This window comes from Salvia hispanica, chromosome 2 (genome assembly GCF_029641045.1).
Source record: "Salvia hispanica isolate PSC_SH4W2 chromosome 2, Shi_PSC_v1, whole genome shotgun sequence".
NCBI lineage: Eukaryota > Viridiplantae > Streptophyta > Magnoliopsida > Lamiales > Lamiaceae > Salvia > Salvia hispanica.
This window is the reverse complement of record NC_142693.1, coordinates 43,112,501-43,132,382: the sequence shown is the minus strand read 5'-3', so window position 1 is coordinate 43,132,382 and position 19,882 is coordinate 43,112,501. Positions and strand designations below refer to the sequence as shown.

Sequence of the window (19,882 nt, the reverse complement as noted above, 5' to 3'; positions counted from 1 at the left end):
AGCTATGCTTGAAATTATAGAGTGCCTAAGAAGTGGGCCAGACTGAACGTGCTAGAACTCAGTTGCAAGATGACAACTGCAATATCACTTTCCTGAGTGATGGAACCAAAAATATATATATTTCGAACTTTGGTGTATCCTTACAATGGCGTTGACTAGTCTTGCATATCATGCGAAAGTAGCGATGCGACCCACATACGACGACGTTTGTGACACATTAAGACCACGTGATAATGGAATGTATTTCGAAAATGACCGTGTGACACGGCCAGAAAACTTTGAAGATGCGACCATCAAAAATAGTTATTAATTTCGATGACAAGATGAATCTCAATTTGGAATCCGTGGTTTCATAAAATGATGTTACCATGTTCAGGCTCGCGAAAAATGTACGCTGGAGTGCGACCTTCGTAGCTAGAATGACCGATTTTTAAATCAACAGTACTTACTTGGATCCTAAGTTCTTGTCGGGACGTTTTGAATAACCATGAGCCCTTTGTCTATTTAAACACCTTGGTTGACTCACAATTTGCAAGTGATGTCCATTATTTCTTTTCCTATATCGAGTCATGACTCACTTTGCTTGAAAATTGGTGCCTGCCCTTGTAACTTTGGACATCTTGATTGAGTATTTTCTTTAATTCGTCATTCATAAGGACGATATTTGATTTTATGAGCTTCCGTCATTGAACTTTAATCCTAAAGTTGTTTGCAGTTATGACCTTCGGTATGATTACATCTCCAGACATATTTTCTTCAAAGGATGGAATATTCTTCTTGGAACTTTGGTTCACCCCTTTATTTTTGTAACCATGTTTGTGGCAAGCTCTTTCTGGCAGAAGTGAATTTTTTTTTTTAGCTTGGTTTCACTACATATATTGTTTCATACTCAATGATTTTTTCTTTCTTCAACACCAAGTTAAGGCTATCATGTTCTCTTCTTCCTTAACGATTTGATCGTATTAAATTTCTAAAAAGTTCCATTCACTTTGAGTTGCCTTTAACAAACCGCGAATCCATTGATGTGATTCCATAACATGATGTCGTTGAACCATTTTAGTGCTACTTCATGACATTATGTTTATGTTTCTAAATCCTACCACGACTGATTATTTTAGGCCTCGACATGTTTGAACAATATCATTCATTGCTGTCCGAAATTTTTTTCAAATTTTGATCGGGCAGTCTGCTATGGAGTTTGAGGTTTATTGCAGTTTCATCCTGTTTTCATGACCTATCTCATGTTCTTCGAGCTCTCGTCACAAAATTCTCAAGCTCTATGGATTTTATTTGATACATGTAAACCATTTAATCCTCAAAATGGATGGGTTAAATTCCATGGGACTTAGTCCTTGCTTTATTTCGAACCAATTGTCAATGATGGGATTTGAAAGTGTCGAGCTAGAAATGTTGTTCTTGTTTCCTTGATTAGGTTTGGAGCCTTCCGATGAAAGACATTTTGTGGTGTTTTTTCGAGTTGAAATCAGTTTCTATCCAAGTAAGACTGTTTGATCTATTTTCTAATTATTGATACTAGACTCAAGGAAATGTTAGAGTTGTGCTTTCGGATACACACGAGGAATAAGTTCCTATGGCCAATCACGCGCGAAAATTTTTACACCAACTAAAAGTGTCGACATAACCAATAAACGAGACGTTAGATCATCTGCAACAACGAACTGCCTGTCACAAGCTGCTAGAAGAACAAACTTAAACAATAATCTCTTGAGAAAGGAAATATGTGTACGGATAGCTGATGATCAATGCATGACTATTAATGTGATAATTGTTTATCGATAAGATGATGGTGTCTTCACCAGTGGGTGGGACGATAGAAATCTCTCGAGCATGCTCGAACGTAGAAATTCTATTACGAGATCTTAAATTAGTCGCTCACGACCTGCAAGTAATGGCGATGGGAGATATCGATGTAATCCTAGGAATGGATTGGTTGACCGCGAACTTCACGACGATTCGTTGTAAGGAGAGACAAATGTCCCTACAAGCTCTGGGAAAGGAACCCACCATGTACCGTGGAATCTCGAGGAACGAGAAGGAGCACGAGGAGAATCTACGAATTGCTTTGGAGACTTTGAGGACCGAGAAGCTATACACCAAATTCAGCAAGTGTGAATTTTGGCTGAAAGAAGTTAAATTTCTTGGACACATTGTATCGGCAGAAGGAATCAGAGTGGACCCCGCCAAAGTTGAAGCCGTGCAACAATGGAAGTCACCATCGACACCAAACGAGATTCAGAGTTTCCTAGGTTTGGCAGGATACTACCGAAGGTTCGTAGAAGGGTTCTCCAAGATAGCGAGACCAATGACCCAACAACTCAAGAAGGGAGTCAAGGTAAATTGGACCCCGGAGTATAAAGCAAGCTTTCAACTCTTAAAGGAGAAATTGACCACCGCACCAGTGTTAGCTGTGCCAGAGCCTGGAGTAAACTACGTAGTCTACACCGACGCTTCGAAGGTTGGACTAGGATGCGTGTTGATGCAAAACAACAAAGTGATCGCCTAAGCGTCACGACAATTGAGACCACACGAATTGAATTACCCAACCCATGATTTGGAGTTAGCAGCAGTAGTACATGCCCTAAAGATTTGGAGGCATCATCTCTACGGAGTTAGATGCGAAATCTTTACGGACCATAAGAGCTTGAAATATTTCTTCGAGCAGAAGGACTTGAACATGAGACAACGAAGATGGCTCGAACTAGTGAAGGACTACGATTGTGGCATCAATCACCACCCCAGCAAAGCAAATGTAGTGGCAGATGCTTTGAGCCGGAGGTACCATTCACTTCTAGCTACTTTTCTGACAAAAGAGAAAAGTTTGATACGAGAGTTTAGTAGATTGCGATTGGAAGTGGTAAGGGCACCTAAAACAGTGGAAGGACGAATTACCACCTTAGTGGTTGAACCAGATCTGAAAACGAGAATCGTTGCAGCACAACGGATGGATGCGAAACTCTAAGAGATTCGAATGGAAGTGAGAACTGGAAAATCAGGAAGTTTTAGTGAGGAGTCCGACAATGCCCTCATCTTCGAAAGAAGACTGTGTGTGCCAAACGACGAGGAACTCAAGAACGAGATCATGAGTGAAGCTCATGAGACTCCATACACTGCTCACTCTGGAAGCACGAATTGCTGGGGTTTGGTGCCCCTTGCACAGGGGAAGACTTGTACAAAACAAATAAATCAGATACGGATATATTTGACCAATTATGTGATTAATCAATTCACATGTTAAACAGATAATTGCATGCTAGAACGCAAATAATTCATGCTTAGAAAAAGAAAATCCTAAAACATGAATTCTACGGTTTAGGGTTACCGATTTGATTCTCCAAAGAATCGACGATAGCTCGCGCCTTCTCCACGTGATGATCTTCAATACTAGACCACGGATCTTCTGACTGGTTCCCGAACTGTATTCCGATATCAGGATGGGCTGATCTTATCAAAATACTAGGACTCGAATAAAGAAGATTGAAAAATCCACGGAGGAGAGCTGAGAGAATTTTCGAGCTCCTCCACTAATTAGAGAGGGGGACGAAAATTTTACTCTAATAATAATAGTGATTCTGTCTCTCCTTTATTCTCTTATTTATGTTAAGTTCATATTGGGCCCAGTCAGGGATCTATGGAAGGTTTTGGATATGGGCTCCCCCAATTAGCTTTTTACTAATTAAATTGAACCTACAATTTAATACAAGCTTATATTGGAATATTACGAGCAGCCACTACAGAAGTAATATTGCACTCCCCATCCAAATCCGAAATTACAAGTAATCCGGGTTTCCACTTTGTTTATTATTTATTTCTCGCGCTTAAGATATAAATGTACATTAATTAATTAATGTCTGCTATGGACTTAATTAATTAACATCTTATTAATTCCAAGAGTGGACTTAGCAAGAAACACTTATTTATTATTCATAGAGTAGTAAAACTCCAACTGGCCAGTTTCCCGAATAATAAAACCTTGTTCAAGCTCCTCTTGAGGACATTATCAAACGAGACTCACCTCGCGCATGATTCAACATAATAGCAATCCTAGCACCGCTAGATATTAATCACCACTACCCAATATATCAGGATTATTTGGTTGCGAAAAACCCGCACCATTTGATAAGTCAAAGTAGTGCATAATCAATACCGTATGCTTAATGCTAACGTATGCAGATTAAGAAATAGTATTTTATCAAGACCTAGTCTTTCAGTAGATAGCATAAAGACACGTCTTGCTGTTAGATCCATTCAGTGCTATACCACACCAATGTCATCTTATTTCAGTAAGGCTTAGAAATAATCGGACTGACATTGCAACCTTTCACGATAGGTAGTCTAAGCCTATCTGGGTTGTGAAATTCTTCTTTTTCTTTTACAAAGCATTGCATAGAACTGACTGTGTTACCTCTACTAAGCAAAAGACTTAGACTTTGTTTGCTTCTTATACATTTAAATGTTTATAAAACATCTTATAAATGCACAAGCAAACACAATGTAATAATATACTGATTCTATTCATGCGAAACTGCTCGAATAATACTGAATCGGGTTAAAAGTGGATTATAGAGTTTTACGTATACAAGCAAGATTCTATTCGAGCAAAACTTGCTCGAAACATGCTTTTCAGTATACCAAACCTAACACGAATATGTACCAAGACTTGAAAAAGTCCTTTTGGTGGAATGGCATGAAGAGGGATATTGCGGCATTTGTGGAGCGTTGCTTAGCCTGCCAACAGGTGAAGGCCTTACATCAACGACCACATGGAATGTACCAACCACAAGAGATACCCGAGTGGAAATGGGAGCACATCACCATGGATTTCGTGACGGCCTTGCGAAAGACCCTAAAAGGAAACACTGCCATTTGGGTGATTGTAGATTGACTTACCAAGTGTGCGCACTTCATACCGATTCCTATAACCCATGGATCGGACAGACTGGCTCGGATTTACATAAAGAAAATCGTGCGATTGCATGGAGTCCCAGTGACGATTACGCTGATCGTGACCCGAAGTTCACTTCAAAATTTTGGATTAGTCTACAGTGCGAGCTTGGAACACGATTGAACTTTAGCACGGCGTTTCACCCGCAGTCCGACAGGCAATTCGAGAGGACGATACAAACTCTCGAGGATATGCTAAGAGCCGTGGTGCTCGACCGAGGCGAAAGTTGGGAGACCGCACTACCACTAATCGAATTCTCTTACAACAACAGTTTCCAAGCAACGATCAACATGGCGCCGTATGAAGCACTATATAGAAGAAAGTGTAAATCATCGCTCTACTAGATGAAGTTGGCGAGCGAAGGGTACTCGGACCTGATGCAGTCGAGGAGATGATTGAAATTGTTCGATGAATTCGTGTGAGAATGAAGGAAGCCCAGGACAGACAAAATTCTTACGCTGACGTCCGACGGACCGACTTACAATTTCAAGCCGGCAATAAGGTTTTTTCTCAAAGTATCCCCGTCAAAAGGGATAACGCGTTTTGATGTTAAAGGAAAGTTGAAATTGCGTTTTATCGGACCTTATGAAATTCTTGAAGAAGTAGGACCCTTAGCCTATCGATTGGCGCTACCGCCGAGCCTTGGGAACGTGCACAATGTCTTTCATGTGTCGCAGTTGCGGAAATACGTGTTCGACCCGAAGCTCATGATTCACTACGAGGAAGTTGCCATGAATCCGGATTTGAGTTACGAGGAATGACCCCAGATGATCTTGGACCGTAAAGTTCAAATCTTGAGGAACAAATCTATTGCTAGTGTAAAAGTACTTTGCAGAAACCACGAATACGAGGAAGCCACGTGGGAGCTCGAGGATAAGATGATGGAACTGTACCCGGAACTCTTTCCATGAAGGTACCAAATTTCAAGACGAAATTTCTTTTAAGAGTGGTAGAATGTAACACCCCACTTTTTCAAACCCTAATTTTCGAGACATAAAATTTTTTATTAAATGCTTTTAATGCTATGAAGTATGTGGATTAAATAATGAGTGATTTATTGCATGATTCTTTGTGACCTAATTGCGTATGGAGTTGAGTTTGAGTTGAATAGTCAAACTTGTTGATTATATGACGTGGCTATTGAATAGTCAATATTGTGGAAAATATGACGTGGCCGTTGAAAGGTCAATGTGTTGTGAAAATGAGGTGGAATTAAAAATGGTGGATTTTGTGATACGATTATGTGAATATTTTGATGCGGGGTAGAATATATCGTGGCGAATTATTTCTTAAGGGATGAGTGAGATTAAATAGGATTTTCATAAATATCCTACACATACTATAGGAATTTTCGACCCTCATGATTTATTGGAGAGGAATTCTATTTTTCGTGGATTTGATTATTCTCTTGGGATATTTATCCAAATTAAATCCAAAGTCCGATTATTCCTTATTTCCTCTATGAAATTTTCTAAACCCACTTTATAATATGGAGATTTTCGAAAATCTCCTATTTATGGGAGAATGAATTATTTTATTATATTATTTGATCCCTTATTTATTCTCTTCCATGAATAAATATAAATATTCTAGCATATCTTACCATATCTAAGAAGATCTTGCCATATCCTATTTTAATTAGGATTTTAATTTGAATCCTTGTGGAGAGATTCAAAAATCACGCCACTTTCCTACTTTTATTGGGAGATTTATTATTTTATTCTGCTCCGTGATACTTCATTCTACTCCATGAAATATCTAAATTAAATCATAGGCTAATTAAATAGCCTAAGAATTCAAAATCCCCTTATTTCTCACCAATATTAACGCCAATCCCTCCCCCATATCTTTCCAAATCTTTATTTATTTAATTGTGGGATTATATTCTTGAAATCTATAAATAAGAGTGAAAACCCTAAACCTAAATCAAAGAAAAACCGCCCCCCACTCCCCCAAAACCACGTCTCCCCTCTTTCCCACTCTCTCTCAATTTTTTCTTCTACTATTCTCCAATATTTCTTCATCTTTTGAGAAGAATTGAAGTTGAAACTCAAGAATCTTTGAAGAATCAAGGCTATTACTTTGTTTCTACCGTTCGTTCTATCAAGAAAAAGTATTTTTATATTAATCTTTCTTCATCTAACCGATTAATCGGTGTTCTTGAACCCTCATGCATATAGATTGAGTGAAAGGGGAAACAATTGATGAATATGAGATGCATGTGTGTGTGTGAATCATGTGTGTGTGTGTGTGTGTGCGTGCCTCGGCGTGCGTGCATGTGTGTTGTGTGTGTGCGTGTGATGTGTGTTGAAAAACACTCATGTGTGACACGTTTTGATGATAGATCTGGAGTTGTTGTGGTGTGAATCGAAAGTATTATGATAATCATACCTTGATTTTGGAGTGGTAATATAAAACGAATCGATGGGAAAAAGGGAAACGCTAGGAACATGCATGAATTTGAGTAGATGATTGAGACTTACTTGTGATACACATAAATTAAAGGTGATAATTTGCGCTCTCGGTGTGATAGCAAGAGGAAGAACATACTTGTGATCTAAGGAATTGAGGTGGGCTTTATTCACTAAACTCTTTTATTACCAAAATATTGATTATGGTGTTATAAGGGTGGATTAAAATGTTATGTCATGCCTGTGATTGTTTTGGTTATGTTGTGTGCTTGATGCCTAGTTTGTGAGTCCGTTCCATTAGGCTATAGGGCTATATAAACGAATTCGGGTCTGAGTAGGGCCGCAAACCCTATCAGGCCAGTGTACACAGTTGGGATCGGGAGCCGTACTTTCTAGTCGGCCGGTCTCGTGGGCGAATAGTGCGGCCACACTTTCGTCGCACTATGGAATTGTTGATTGTTGAGAAAATGGGAGGAAATGTTTGACTGGCCAGTTTATGAAATTATTTCGTGATATTCGATGATATTCTTTTATAAATGCAAACTCGAGTTCATTATGGTAAGGATGGCATATCTACTAAAATGTTTTGGCATGAGTTCACTGAGTATGTTTAAAATACTCAGCCCTGCATGTGTTTTCCCTATGTGCAGGTTGAGCAGCGACGAGCGGTTGGCGGTGTTGAGCAAATAAATTGAATGATAATATGATCGTTTTGAAACATTGAGTGGTGTTGTGTCTTCATACATGACTTCATTTTTCTCTTGGTTGCTTCCGCTGAAAACATGAATTCTTCCCGTTTGTTTGAATTGAACTATTTCATTATTGTTTAGAATATCGAGACATGATGCGTTTTGAAATTCATCAAACCTTTGTCATTTTGAGCATTAATTGTGGTATTCTATCCTTCATTGATTTTCTTGATGAACCCGTTGACTTATTGCTTTAATAGTTCATTAAATACCTTGGTCAAAACTCTTTAAATGAAACCCTAGTCTATGTTCTTGTCTCTTTTAAGTCCGCCTACGTAGCGATCACCGTATTTATTATACCCTAAAATGTCGGGCTGTTACAGAGAGAGTATTATTTTCTAGTGAATTAAATTAATATAGATTTCTAAAATGCACGGTTTTAAGAATGTTATATGTTTTAGTAAAATAAAATATGTTAGGATTATAAGTTGAATGTCGATCTAAGGTTTACTGTGAATTTGATGTGAAATTTGACTTTTCTTAGAGCATCCTCATCCGTGTTCTTAGCTAAGAGCATGGAAGTGGGTCCGGACCCACTTTTACTCCTTATCCTTAGCTAAGAGTACAACACCCACATTCGTGCTCTTAGCTAAGGACAAGTTCAAGGGTCCCACCATTCTATTATTCAATTTAAATAAAAACATTTCCACAATATTAAAATGCATTAAAAATACTCGGAATATTATTACAAATTATAAAATAATTATAATTAAAATCCTAAAAATTAAAAATTACATAATTAAAATCCATAAAATTAAAAAGACCCACTACTCGTTGCCGAATTTCGCCCAAATGTGATTGATTAGATCTTTTTGTAGCTCAGTGTGGGCTCTTGTATCGCGCATTGTTTGTTTCTTTCGATCCTCTCGTTCACCGTCGTATGCACACCTCGGCGTGGCGCAGTTGAGCTTCCGGCTTCATCCTCGTCATAAAAGTTAGCCGCCATCGGTCCTTCGTTAGCTATAATCATGTTGTGCAAGATAATACACGTGTACATGATGTCGGCGATATTCTTAACGTACCAAAGCCGAGAAGGGGACTTCACAATGTTGAATCGGCCTTGAAGGACCCCAAAAGCTCTTTCGATGTCTTTCCGAGCAGACTTTTGACACTGAGCAAAAAGAATCCGTCTCGGCTCTTGTGGATTGCTGAACGACTTCACGAAAGTCGACCACCTTGGGTAGATACCATCGGCGAGATAGTAACCCGTGTGGTATGCATTTCCATTGACGGTGAAGTCGATCGCCGGTGCTACACCATTTAAAACATTATCGAAGAGTGGTGAAGAATATAGCACGTTCAAGTCGTTGTTGGATTCAGCAACACCGAAATATGCTTGCCAAATCCATAAGCGGTAGTCGGCGACCACTTCAAGGATAAGCGTTGGACCGCCGCCTTTGTGGCTGCTTAAGTATTGCCCCCTCCAAGCAGTCGGGCAATTCTTCCACTTCCAATGCATGCAGTCAATGCTGCCTAGCATACTGGAAAAACCATGGACTGTTTCGTGAAGATGAAGCAACCGTTAATAATCGTCGGTGGTGGGTGCCCGAAGGAATTCCTCGCCGAAAGCAGAACGAACACCGTCACAAAACTCTTGAGGCATAGGATTCCAGTTGACTCACCGACATGCAAATACTCGTCGAAGAGCTCAGCCGATTGCCCAGTAGCAAGTTTTCGGATGGCACAAGTACACTTTTGCAACGCCGAGAGACTTTGCCTAACGGTTGCGTCTACACCTGATTGAAAGTATTCAACACGGGTGGACAATGTGTTGACAATACGCATAAACAACCTTTTTGACATGCGGAAACGGCACCAAAAGTAATCTTCTGGATACCGCGGCTGGTCGGAAAAATAGTCGGCAACGAGCCTTTCGTGGGCTCCCTCTGGATACCGCGACGTTTTGCTCTAGTTGGTTGAGGAGGAGGGGCGGGGGTATTGGCGGCGACATAGGCTTCATAAGCGGCACGATATTGTTCTTAATATTCTTGTTCTTCGCGCTCCGCTTCCGCAATGAGATCGGTGAAATCCATTTTTGAATTTTTTAGAGAGGGTTTGGGTGAGAGAGGAAGATGTAGATGATTTAATATGAAAAAGTATGAATGGGACATAATTTGATGTGAAAAGTGGGTGATGAATGTGTGTATTTATAGATGATTTTGGGATATAAAAAAAAACACAAAAATCCAAAAAAACGTCCATAAACGGCTCTATTTTTTGGGAATCCAAAAATATTATTTTTTTAATTTTTGGTATTATTTTGAATTATTTATCAATTTTTTTTTTAAAAAAAAGAAAAATCGAATTTGCCACGTAGGCACGGACGGACGAGCTGCAGCGGCAGACGGACGACGCCTGCTCAGCGGCACGGATGGACGGACGGCAAAAATATCACCGCTGCGGATGCTCTTATAGATTAAATTAAACTATAAATTTTTTTTTGAAGTATTTTTAATGTTTTAGCTATTGTTAATTAGGTAGCAATATATCTTTAATTAATTAGCACAAATGTTTTTAAGACGCCATGAAAGATTGTATGATATTTATTGAAATCATGTATGTACAGTTTTTTTTTATGGATAAATGAATTTAAATTTAAAAATCTTGCAACGGTGGACTCGAATCTAAAATCTTTGACCTTTGCATTAACTTGTCTACCATGCCAAATCATACACACCTAATAGTGTATAGTTGCATATTTGTATTCCAATTTTAGAACAATTCATTTATAACTCTTTAAGATTTATGTTTAATTGCTCTCTCGGTAACACGCGTATACCACAACTACAATATCCAACAAGCAACTTCGTTGAAAAATAATTCAAGAAATTTAAAGGTGAAAGTTTCACGTTTAAATTGTGCAGATTGGGTCGTTATCGTGTCAACCCAACCCAACCCGAAATCATCGGGTTCTTATCAGGTCCCAACCCAACGGGTTCATTTCGGATTCGTGCGTGTTATCGTGTACCCAAAAAAAAATCAACCCTCTGTTAATAATAGTAAATTAGCTTGACACGAAATGATAACAACTAAAACATGATGCTATTATACGATTTAAATATAATATTATACGATAAAATAAAAAAATTATCAAATTAAAATAATAAAATTAAAGTACAGTAATATTAAATCTAAATCATAAAAATAAATAATTAAAAATTAATTTTAAATAAAATCAAAGTAATTTTTTTTTTAAATTCATAAAAATTAATTAATATTTTTTTAATTAATAAAATTAAAGTATAGGATTTTTTATTATTTAAAATGAAAGTATAATATTTTTGAAAATTAATTAAAATGAAAGTATAATATTTTTTTAATCAACAAAAATAACTAAAAATAAAGTTTAATAATTTTTAATTAAAAAAAATTGTTTTTTTTCCTTAACGTGTAACCCAAACCCGACCCGATCCAACCCGTTATTTTCGGGTTCTTATTGGGTCGACCCTATAAGGACCCAAATTCTAAATGTGTGTGTTCGTATCGTGTTAACTTCGTGCGGGTCCGTGTCGTATTATCGTGTCGCATCAAAAATTATCGTGTCCGTATATGCAAATTGATTTAGTGGTGGGGAAAATATCGAAAAACTACATTTACCGTATCGAAAAAATATCGAAAACATCGATTTTTCGGTATACCGCAATTTTTGGTACGGTATCACAGTATGATACTCTTTCGGTACGGTAACAATATCAATTTTCCTATACCGTGGTATACTGAATCTTTGGTGCATGCCGAAAAATGGGTATATATTGGAATATTATATTATACTACTTAATATATTTATATATAAACTATAATTAAAAAGAAAAAATCTCCTAAAATTCTACTTATAAATATTTTGTGTGTAAATAGAATTTATTGTATAAAGGTATTACGGTATATCATACTGTACTTTGGTATTCAATAAAAGTGCGGTATACCGCAATAAAGGTAAGGTAACGATATAAAAAATTAACCATACTGAATTAATACGGTATACCGAAAATTCGGTATGGTATCGGTACAATATGTTTTCATACAACAGTTTTTGGTACGGTATGCCGTTCTCAGAATGATATACCATTCCAATCCACCCCTAGCTTTGATACATAAGAATCTTGTATACAAAAATTCAGTATGGTATCGGTATGATATGCTGTCATACAACAGTTTTCAGTACGGTATGAGAAAAAGAGAAGGAAGAAAAGGGAAAAAAAATTTAAGACAGATAAATTAAAAGTTATACTTCCTCCATTCCCACTTTAGAAATCTCATTTGAATTCGGCCTAGTGCTAAATTTGATGTAGTAGAAATTGATCACTTTTGCTATGTTTGGGTTTAGTCACTTTTTAGCCATATTTCCCCACTTTACCAAAGAGCCTACATTATAACCTAAAATAAAGACCTTTCGAATTTTTTATTTTAATCACATAAAGTAAAGGAGGGATTAGACTTCGAGCAAGTCTAAGAGCATATATTCATTACCTTCTACACTTTGAGAGTGAGTGATAAACACACTTCTAAACATTTGTGAGCGCATGTACTTCAAGGTGATCGACTAGCTAGTAATGAAAATGTACTAATAAGTTTTACTTGATTTGATTTGTATTCTTGTCAAACTCTTTATTTCTTGTTACAATTTTTTGAGGCAACTATGAAGTCTAGTTTTTAGCATTCGTGTTTCTTTATTACTTTTTTCTCTTGTTTTGTTTAAGGACAAACAGATAATTAAGTTTGGGGAGTATATACCAAAGTAATTGCAACAATTTAGAAAATATATACATAAACAAAGTATAATGTGAAACTTCCTAAAATTACACCTTATTAATTTTGAAATTAGCACAGTTGCATATTTTCTTGTTCTGGTATATTTTCCAGATACTTTGAATCATCAAGCTAATGTGTATATTTTCTGGATTTGTCATGCTTTATATGATATACACATGAATGTGCATAGGCCTATATCACAAATCACAAATACCTATAAAGTACAAATAGTCGAAGCTATAAGCAGTTAAGCACTAAGAGTTTCAGAAACCGAGACACCCGACTAGGCATACCTCTAGGCTCTAGTGACACACATGATGGCGTGACAGTGGATAGAAGGCTTCAAGGAGTAGGGACCTTGCAGCAGATATCGAAGATTTCATCCAAGGGAGCATGGTCGCCAGTCCCTTCATCCTTCCTTGCATAGAGCAACTGCTTTCCTTTAAATACAAGCATTCCTCCCTAATATCCAAGCATGCCGAATTTCATTTAGATGAGAGATGAATGAGTTGGAAGATTTTAGGGACACAATTCAAAACCTGTTGCAGCACGCTGCTAGTATCATCTGGAGTGGCTTTGATAGTGTAGTTTTTCATGGCCTTCTTCAGTTCCTCATATCTTGAAAATACTTTGGTCTGCACAGATTTATGTTATAGAAAATTCTAAAGTTGAGTAGAAACAAGAAATTTTGCAAATCAAAATAGGGATCGAGAACTATATACACTAGCTGGGTTGAGAAATGTCCGGCGAAAACCATAATACAAGCCCAAAACATCATATGCCTGAAAATCCAGTTGGGGTTATAAATTAGCTCAAGCTTGGATACAGAATAGCATACTCAACTAGTAGTTGCACGGTACCTTGCGATCAGGGTCAGCATAGAGGGACTCCATAGGAAACGGTAGCTGGCACAAGAACACAATTGGTATTAGAGATCAAATCCACGTATGCCAATCATTTAAACCTTTGCACTGATGGATACATGACTCAATAACAAATCAGCAAATTGATGGCATATGTTATGAAATAATTAACAATGTTGCCAATCACACATATCTGGTCAAATTTACACCCAATCTAGTTACATTCCTATTCTGATACTGATGTTTTAAACTCTCCCTACACGACCATGCAAATATGAAAAACCTTATTCTGAAAGATAAAGAAAGCTCCCCAAAAAAAAAGCAATTAAACGAGTTTTTATACCCATAGATAGATTCATTGGCAAAAGAAAAAAAAGATAATGAAATTACTCTTTCAGCAAGAAGGCGAGCTTTGTCAGGAGTTCCAACACCTACAGCAATTAATTTCACACCAGCTGAGTCAAATTTCACCTTTGCTTCTTTAAGTGATGCCGCAAGCTCCCAGCTAGAATACAGAAAGGAAAGAGTATGTTCAAACCAGAGAGATAATCTTATAGTAGTTCAAAATAAGGTTTCCTTAGGGAAGTCTGAAAATTACCAACAAAAACACCCAAAGTGTCTCAAGAGTGCAACAACAGCAATTCCCTAGAAACAAAGAGCCTTCAGTGAAATGTGAAACGTCTGTGATATGAAACACAATTGCAGCTAATCTACTGTAGTACGTAAAATTGCTCTTGAAACAAACCTCGTAGTCGAAGTAAGATATTTTGTACAGTAAAATTATGGTGATTGTTAGGCCAAGAAAATGAACGATTCTCTTTCGGTACATAATTGAATGTGTACAGTGTACTACTTGGAAAGATTTCCGGTTACAGGGAAGCTAAATATACAGCAAACTTGGAATGGAACAGCACTAAATCCAGATGGCTATTGTACAGTATTACAGAGACACATGCTTCACAAAACAAATGAAGATTTAACTTGATTCCATCTACTAGGACTTCTGTAAACAAACTGCATTTGAATAGGACATCTATTGTCAGTTTAAGTTGCATTTCATATCTATCAACTTAATGCAAAACTATAAATTTTTAACTCAAAACTGGTTGTATAGTGATGATTTGATATTCATTTCTATACATCCAAGGTCGCACATCTCTTTCAAGTTTACTAGTCCCACCAACTACTTAGAAAATTGTTGATTTCAGACATGTTTGTCGAGAAAGAATGTGAAAACAAAAACTTACAAAACAGAAGCAAGTATTTCGTTATATAAACTAGCATGTCCTTCAATGAATTTCTTGGCATCAAAGATGACTTTTCCTTTTAATCAACCGTGCCAAGTTTAGCCAAGTTTAATTATATGTTCATCCACCACCATCTGAATACTCTTTTGGTACATTTACAGTCTAAAACTTATAACTGGAACAATTCTTACCTAAGTCAGTAGCATACAGATGATACAAATCAAAGATACACTAGATCATAGAGCTTAGACAAACTTCAAACTGATTATGGATTTTAGATGAACAGAATTGTCAAGATACAAAGCACCATATTCATCATCTCTTAATGCATTTCCACATCACACTTACTAAAAAAATTATGGTCTTCATCCGAATTCATAGATTGTTTGGACGAACCAGAACATATATTTTCAACAAATTATGATAGAAAGTGTAATGAATTCACCGAAATTAATCACGTTTTTCCTGAAGAAATAGAATGCCTAATAAAACCATGTTAAGATGGAGTAAAAAGTTTCGAAAAATCAAATTCAATCGCGCTTTGCTCTGTAACTTAGGTTTAATTTGTCGATCAAAAATTTGGGGAAAGGGAAAAATTAAGTATAATCAGAAAAGAGGGCACAGTTTGCAACAACATAAACTACTAATGAAACCTCTTGCTGATCCCACAGATTCTTCAATTGCACGGGCTCACCGGCGGCGGTGAAGATGCTGACTTCGCCGAGCACATCTGATATGTCATCAGGCACGACGGAGGAGGCTGCGGCGGACGATGCCTCCACCATGAGCGATGGCCTATTAAGTTTCCACCGAAAACGAGGTGTGGTGGAATTAGTTGAGGTAAAGAAAGATTGGGAAGGGAATAATGATTTCTGAGGGAGGGGAGATGGAAAAAGAAGAGAAGTGGGTGTTGTTGTAATTCGTGGAGATATGATTTTCGCCATAGTTAGTTCGTTGAGTGGAAGCAGAAAGTCTGGTTTTTTCGTTACAGAATTATGATTTCTTTATAATTTTATCACTTTGAGTGATATGCCAAATTTGATATTTTTATATGAGTGACGATAAACTATCAAATTTTGTACAACCACATTGATTTTGATGTATTTATTTTGAGGGACGTGGTCGAATGACATGAGACTCATTCATTTTTAATTAAATGGTTAGGGGATTGATGGTGCCTACAAATCAGCGTGGGGAATAGTCACTGGGTCCGCCGATATCCTTGGTAATTACCAAAAAAAAATAATTTGATGTATTAATTATATATTAAAATAATAAATGAAGTAAGTGGACAAGTTAAAAAGACTTATTAGCCTTTAACCTCATTTTTTTTTTTATATTTGAATTTTCTTTCTATTAAAATTTGAATTAACACTAAAAACATGTATGGTTCCAAAAATTAAAAAAATTACACACAAAACATAAATATATGACCACAATATTATGCACTTTCATATACTATATATGCATCCATATATTTTAATTAAATGCATAAATAAACATATATTTTTTTTAAATAAACTAATTTTTGGTTGTACAAAATTTTGTCACATAGGTTTGTTATTTTCGTATATCTCTCTTTTCTTATTATTTTTTTCATCTTCTGTTTTATCTCTTTTATATTAAGTGGTTTAATATGAAAAAAAATCTTAAACTTTTTCTAAAGATAAAAACTTTTTAGTCTTGAAAATATTGTTTTACATATTTTATATTGTTTGAATTTTATACTACTATTTCCTCAGTCCCCCGATTAAGATGACACATTTCTTGGTTAAAGTGTTTAATTCAAAAGAGAAAAGGTGGGTGTAAGTATTAAAATAGAGAGAAAAAAAAGATGAATATTTTAATAAAAGCGAGAAAAAGTAGTTGGGTGTATTAATTGGAGAGAGAAAGTTTTCAAAAAAGAAAATGTGTCATCTTAACTGGGACAAACTAAAAAGGAAAATGTGTCATTTTAAGTGAGACGGGGGAGTATAACATTGCTCTAGATGATAGAAAAATAAATATACTTCGAATTTTATTAAACCAAACTAAAATTTCATTTAGAATTTACTAGTAAATCAATGTTTCTTGCATATTAAGACCTATTAAGTTAATAGGTCTCGATAGCACGTATATATTGCATACAAAGTATTAAGAGGGGGGAGTATCCCCAACAACAGGGGCTGCTGTGGTTGAAACGGCAGGGGAGTACAAATGAAACGCAGCATAGGGAGATGCGAGAGGAATGGTGGAATTGAAGGCGTATTAATTCTTTTGTTCACTTATCCATTTCTTTATTTCATTAAAAATTCAGTCAGCCAATTTAACTTTATTTCATTGAGTAGCTATTAAAATTTTATTGGAGATTTTTTTAGTATTTTGTTTTATGAATTACGACCAACGCCACTTTTACAGAATTATTAAAAAATTAGTAATAAGATATAATTTAAATTATATAATACAATCTTATAGACCGAACACTCGTAATAAATTATTTGTAATAAAAAGTTTAAATGTAATCCTCCCTCCATCCATTAAAAATATAAATTTCCTTATAAATTTGTTCTTTAAAATTGACTTTTTTTCTAATTTATACCAATAAAGTAGGTCTTTCTAATTTATTACTTCCTCCGTCCTCGATTAATTGTCATTCTTTTCCATTTCGGTCCGTCCCTCAATAATTGTCATACTTCATTTTTTCATAAATGGTAAGTAGGTCTCACATTCTACTAACTCACTTCACTCACATTTTATTATAAAACTAGGAGTATGAAAAAGTGGGTCCCACATTCCACTAACTTTTTTAACCAACTTTTCTTTACATTTCTTAAAACTGTGTCTGGTTAAAAAGTGATAATTAATCGAGGACGGAGGGAGTATATAATGATCAAAATATATAAGTTTTCCAATTGATAAAGTTAACTGAATTTTATAGTATATATATTTGAATAAAAGAAATTTTGCAGAAAAAAAAATAAAAAAATTGCACCCTGTTTTTTATAGTCTGGTGAAAAATGAGTTTGGCCTAGAAAATTAATTAATACTCCCTCCGTCCGCGAATAGGAGTCTCGGTTGGCCATTTTCATCCGTCCGCTATTAGGAGTCCCGGTTAGACATTTTATCTTGGGAGTATAAAAAATGACCCCACTTTTCCCTTAATTTAGAAGCTGCAATTAATTTTAATCCACTTTGATTGCAAATAATAATATAAATGGGCCCCACATTCCACTATCACACACTTAAATTATTACACTCAAACTTTTCTTAAAACCCGCACCCAACTCAACTGGGACTCCTATTCGCGGACGGAGGGAGTAATTATATAAATGTTATTGAAAGGGAGTATTACTTAATATGTCAATTATTAATTAGTTCTTGTGAGTATGTTATAGTACTTACTCTTTTTTAATAATTCTGTAAAAGATGCATCGGTCGTAATTCATAAAACAAAATACTAAAAAAATCTCCAATAAAATTTTGATAGCTACTCAATGAAATAAAGTTAAATTGGCTTACTGCATTTTTAATGAAATAAAGAAATGGATAAATGAACTAAAGAATTAGAAAGAGTACGTCTTCGGTCCCACCATTTCTCTCTCATCTCCCTATGCTGCGTTTCATTTGTACTCCTTTGCCATTTCAACCACAGCGCCCCTGCTGTGTTTTTTAACACAGCAGGGGATCCTCCCCCATTAAGAGGACAGGAGAGATGAGAGAAAATATATGAAATAATCATCTCCAAATATCATTAATTGGTAGTGCACTACCTTAACAAACTTACATAAACCTAAACCTAAGTATCAACCATCCGTATGTATAAATATCCTTCTTATAAAACTCAATTAACACATGCCGATTGCATTTTATTTGATGCATTTAGAAAAGCCCGAAGCTCAAAATGGCTAATAAAGATCCAACATAGAGATTCAAAATGCCAACATATAAATATATAAAAAAATAACCAATCAAGAAGTATGAAACAATATCCAAGGATTGGCGAACTAAAGGTCACACATAACCGATCAAGAAGAAAGCCCAAAGAACCACCATAATAACTCCAGGAAAAACAAGAAAAACACACATCCGGACTTCACCTGTCGCTTTATTTAATCTCCATTTCAACCTTTGATAACACTCAAATCTTCAATTGATTAAATACTAATAAATGTTAATTCAATTTAATTTTTGGGGATTTACATAATTTTTTGGTGTACTAAAGAACTAGACTTGGGTCGAAGGAAGCAAGTGTTCCTGGACTGAGAAGCATAGCCGAACACCAAGCCAGCGATGACGGCGATATGCTAAACCCGAGTGGGCTTAGAATCCCAAAACAACTGTCCGTTGATTTCTGACTTTTTTCCTCTTCATTTTCTGAATGCTGGACGAAGTTAGAGTGATGCGGTGGGTGGAGGCTGAGAGGGGGCGGCGCCACCTCCTGCAGCCGGGTGGGCTGGAGCTCGACCCCACCCGTCAGCTTCTGGACCACATCCTTGAACTCGACAGGCGCCACCTTGTATATTCTTGGCGGGGCTGGTAGGGGCGGAGCGATGGGCTTCTTGGTAGGTTTACGCACGGTGTGGAGCGCTGACCGGAATGACGGCGGCGGTTTCCCACTCTGAGTTGAGGAGTTTGATGAGAAAGAATACATAGCAGATAAAGAGGAATGTGATGAATGCGACTATATTGTCGTGATTGTTACTTTCGTCTGATTATTTATATATATACACATCTCGGGAAGAAAAAGTCGTGATGAAAAAGTCCAAGGTTTTAGAGCAGTCACAAGAGTATTACTAAGATAATTGCAAGAATTTGAAGTCGAACACCTTTGGGGGACACAGAGATAGGGATATGGAGCTTGTAGTCGAATAAAACAAAAAAATTACTCCTTCCGTCTTCTATCAAGTGTTTCACTTTGATA

General features: G+C 36.4%; 2 protein-coding genes across 2 annotated transcripts; both read right to left on the bottom strand.

The window, feature by feature from the left end:
• Window positions 1-12,871: 12,871 nt before the first annotated feature.
• On the bottom strand, window positions 12,872-16,000 carry LOC125206586 (Thioredoxin superfamily protein). The gene is made up of 7 exons (XM_048105834.2): window positions 15,636-16,000; window positions 14,334-14,380; window positions 14,126-14,240; window positions 13,733-13,777; window positions 13,595-13,654; window positions 13,412-13,507; window positions 12,872-13,334 (listed from the first exon to the last, which is right to left on the bottom strand). The coding sequence occupies exons 1-7, from the start codon at window positions 15,924-15,926 to the stop codon at window positions 13,215-13,217; spliced, it is 774 nt and encodes a 257-aa protein (XP_047961791.1). The 5' UTR covers window positions 15,927-16,000; the 3' UTR covers window positions 12,872-13,214.
• A 3,121-nt stretch (window positions 16,001-19,121) lies between these two features.
• On the bottom strand, window positions 19,122-19,612 carry LOC125195584 (uncharacterized). The gene has a single exon (XM_048093722.2). The coding sequence runs from the start codon at window positions 19,610-19,612 to the stop codon at window positions 19,178-19,180; it is 435 nt and encodes a 144-aa protein (XP_047949679.1). The 3' UTR covers window positions 19,122-19,177.
• Window positions 19,613-19,882: the final 270 nt, after the last annotated feature.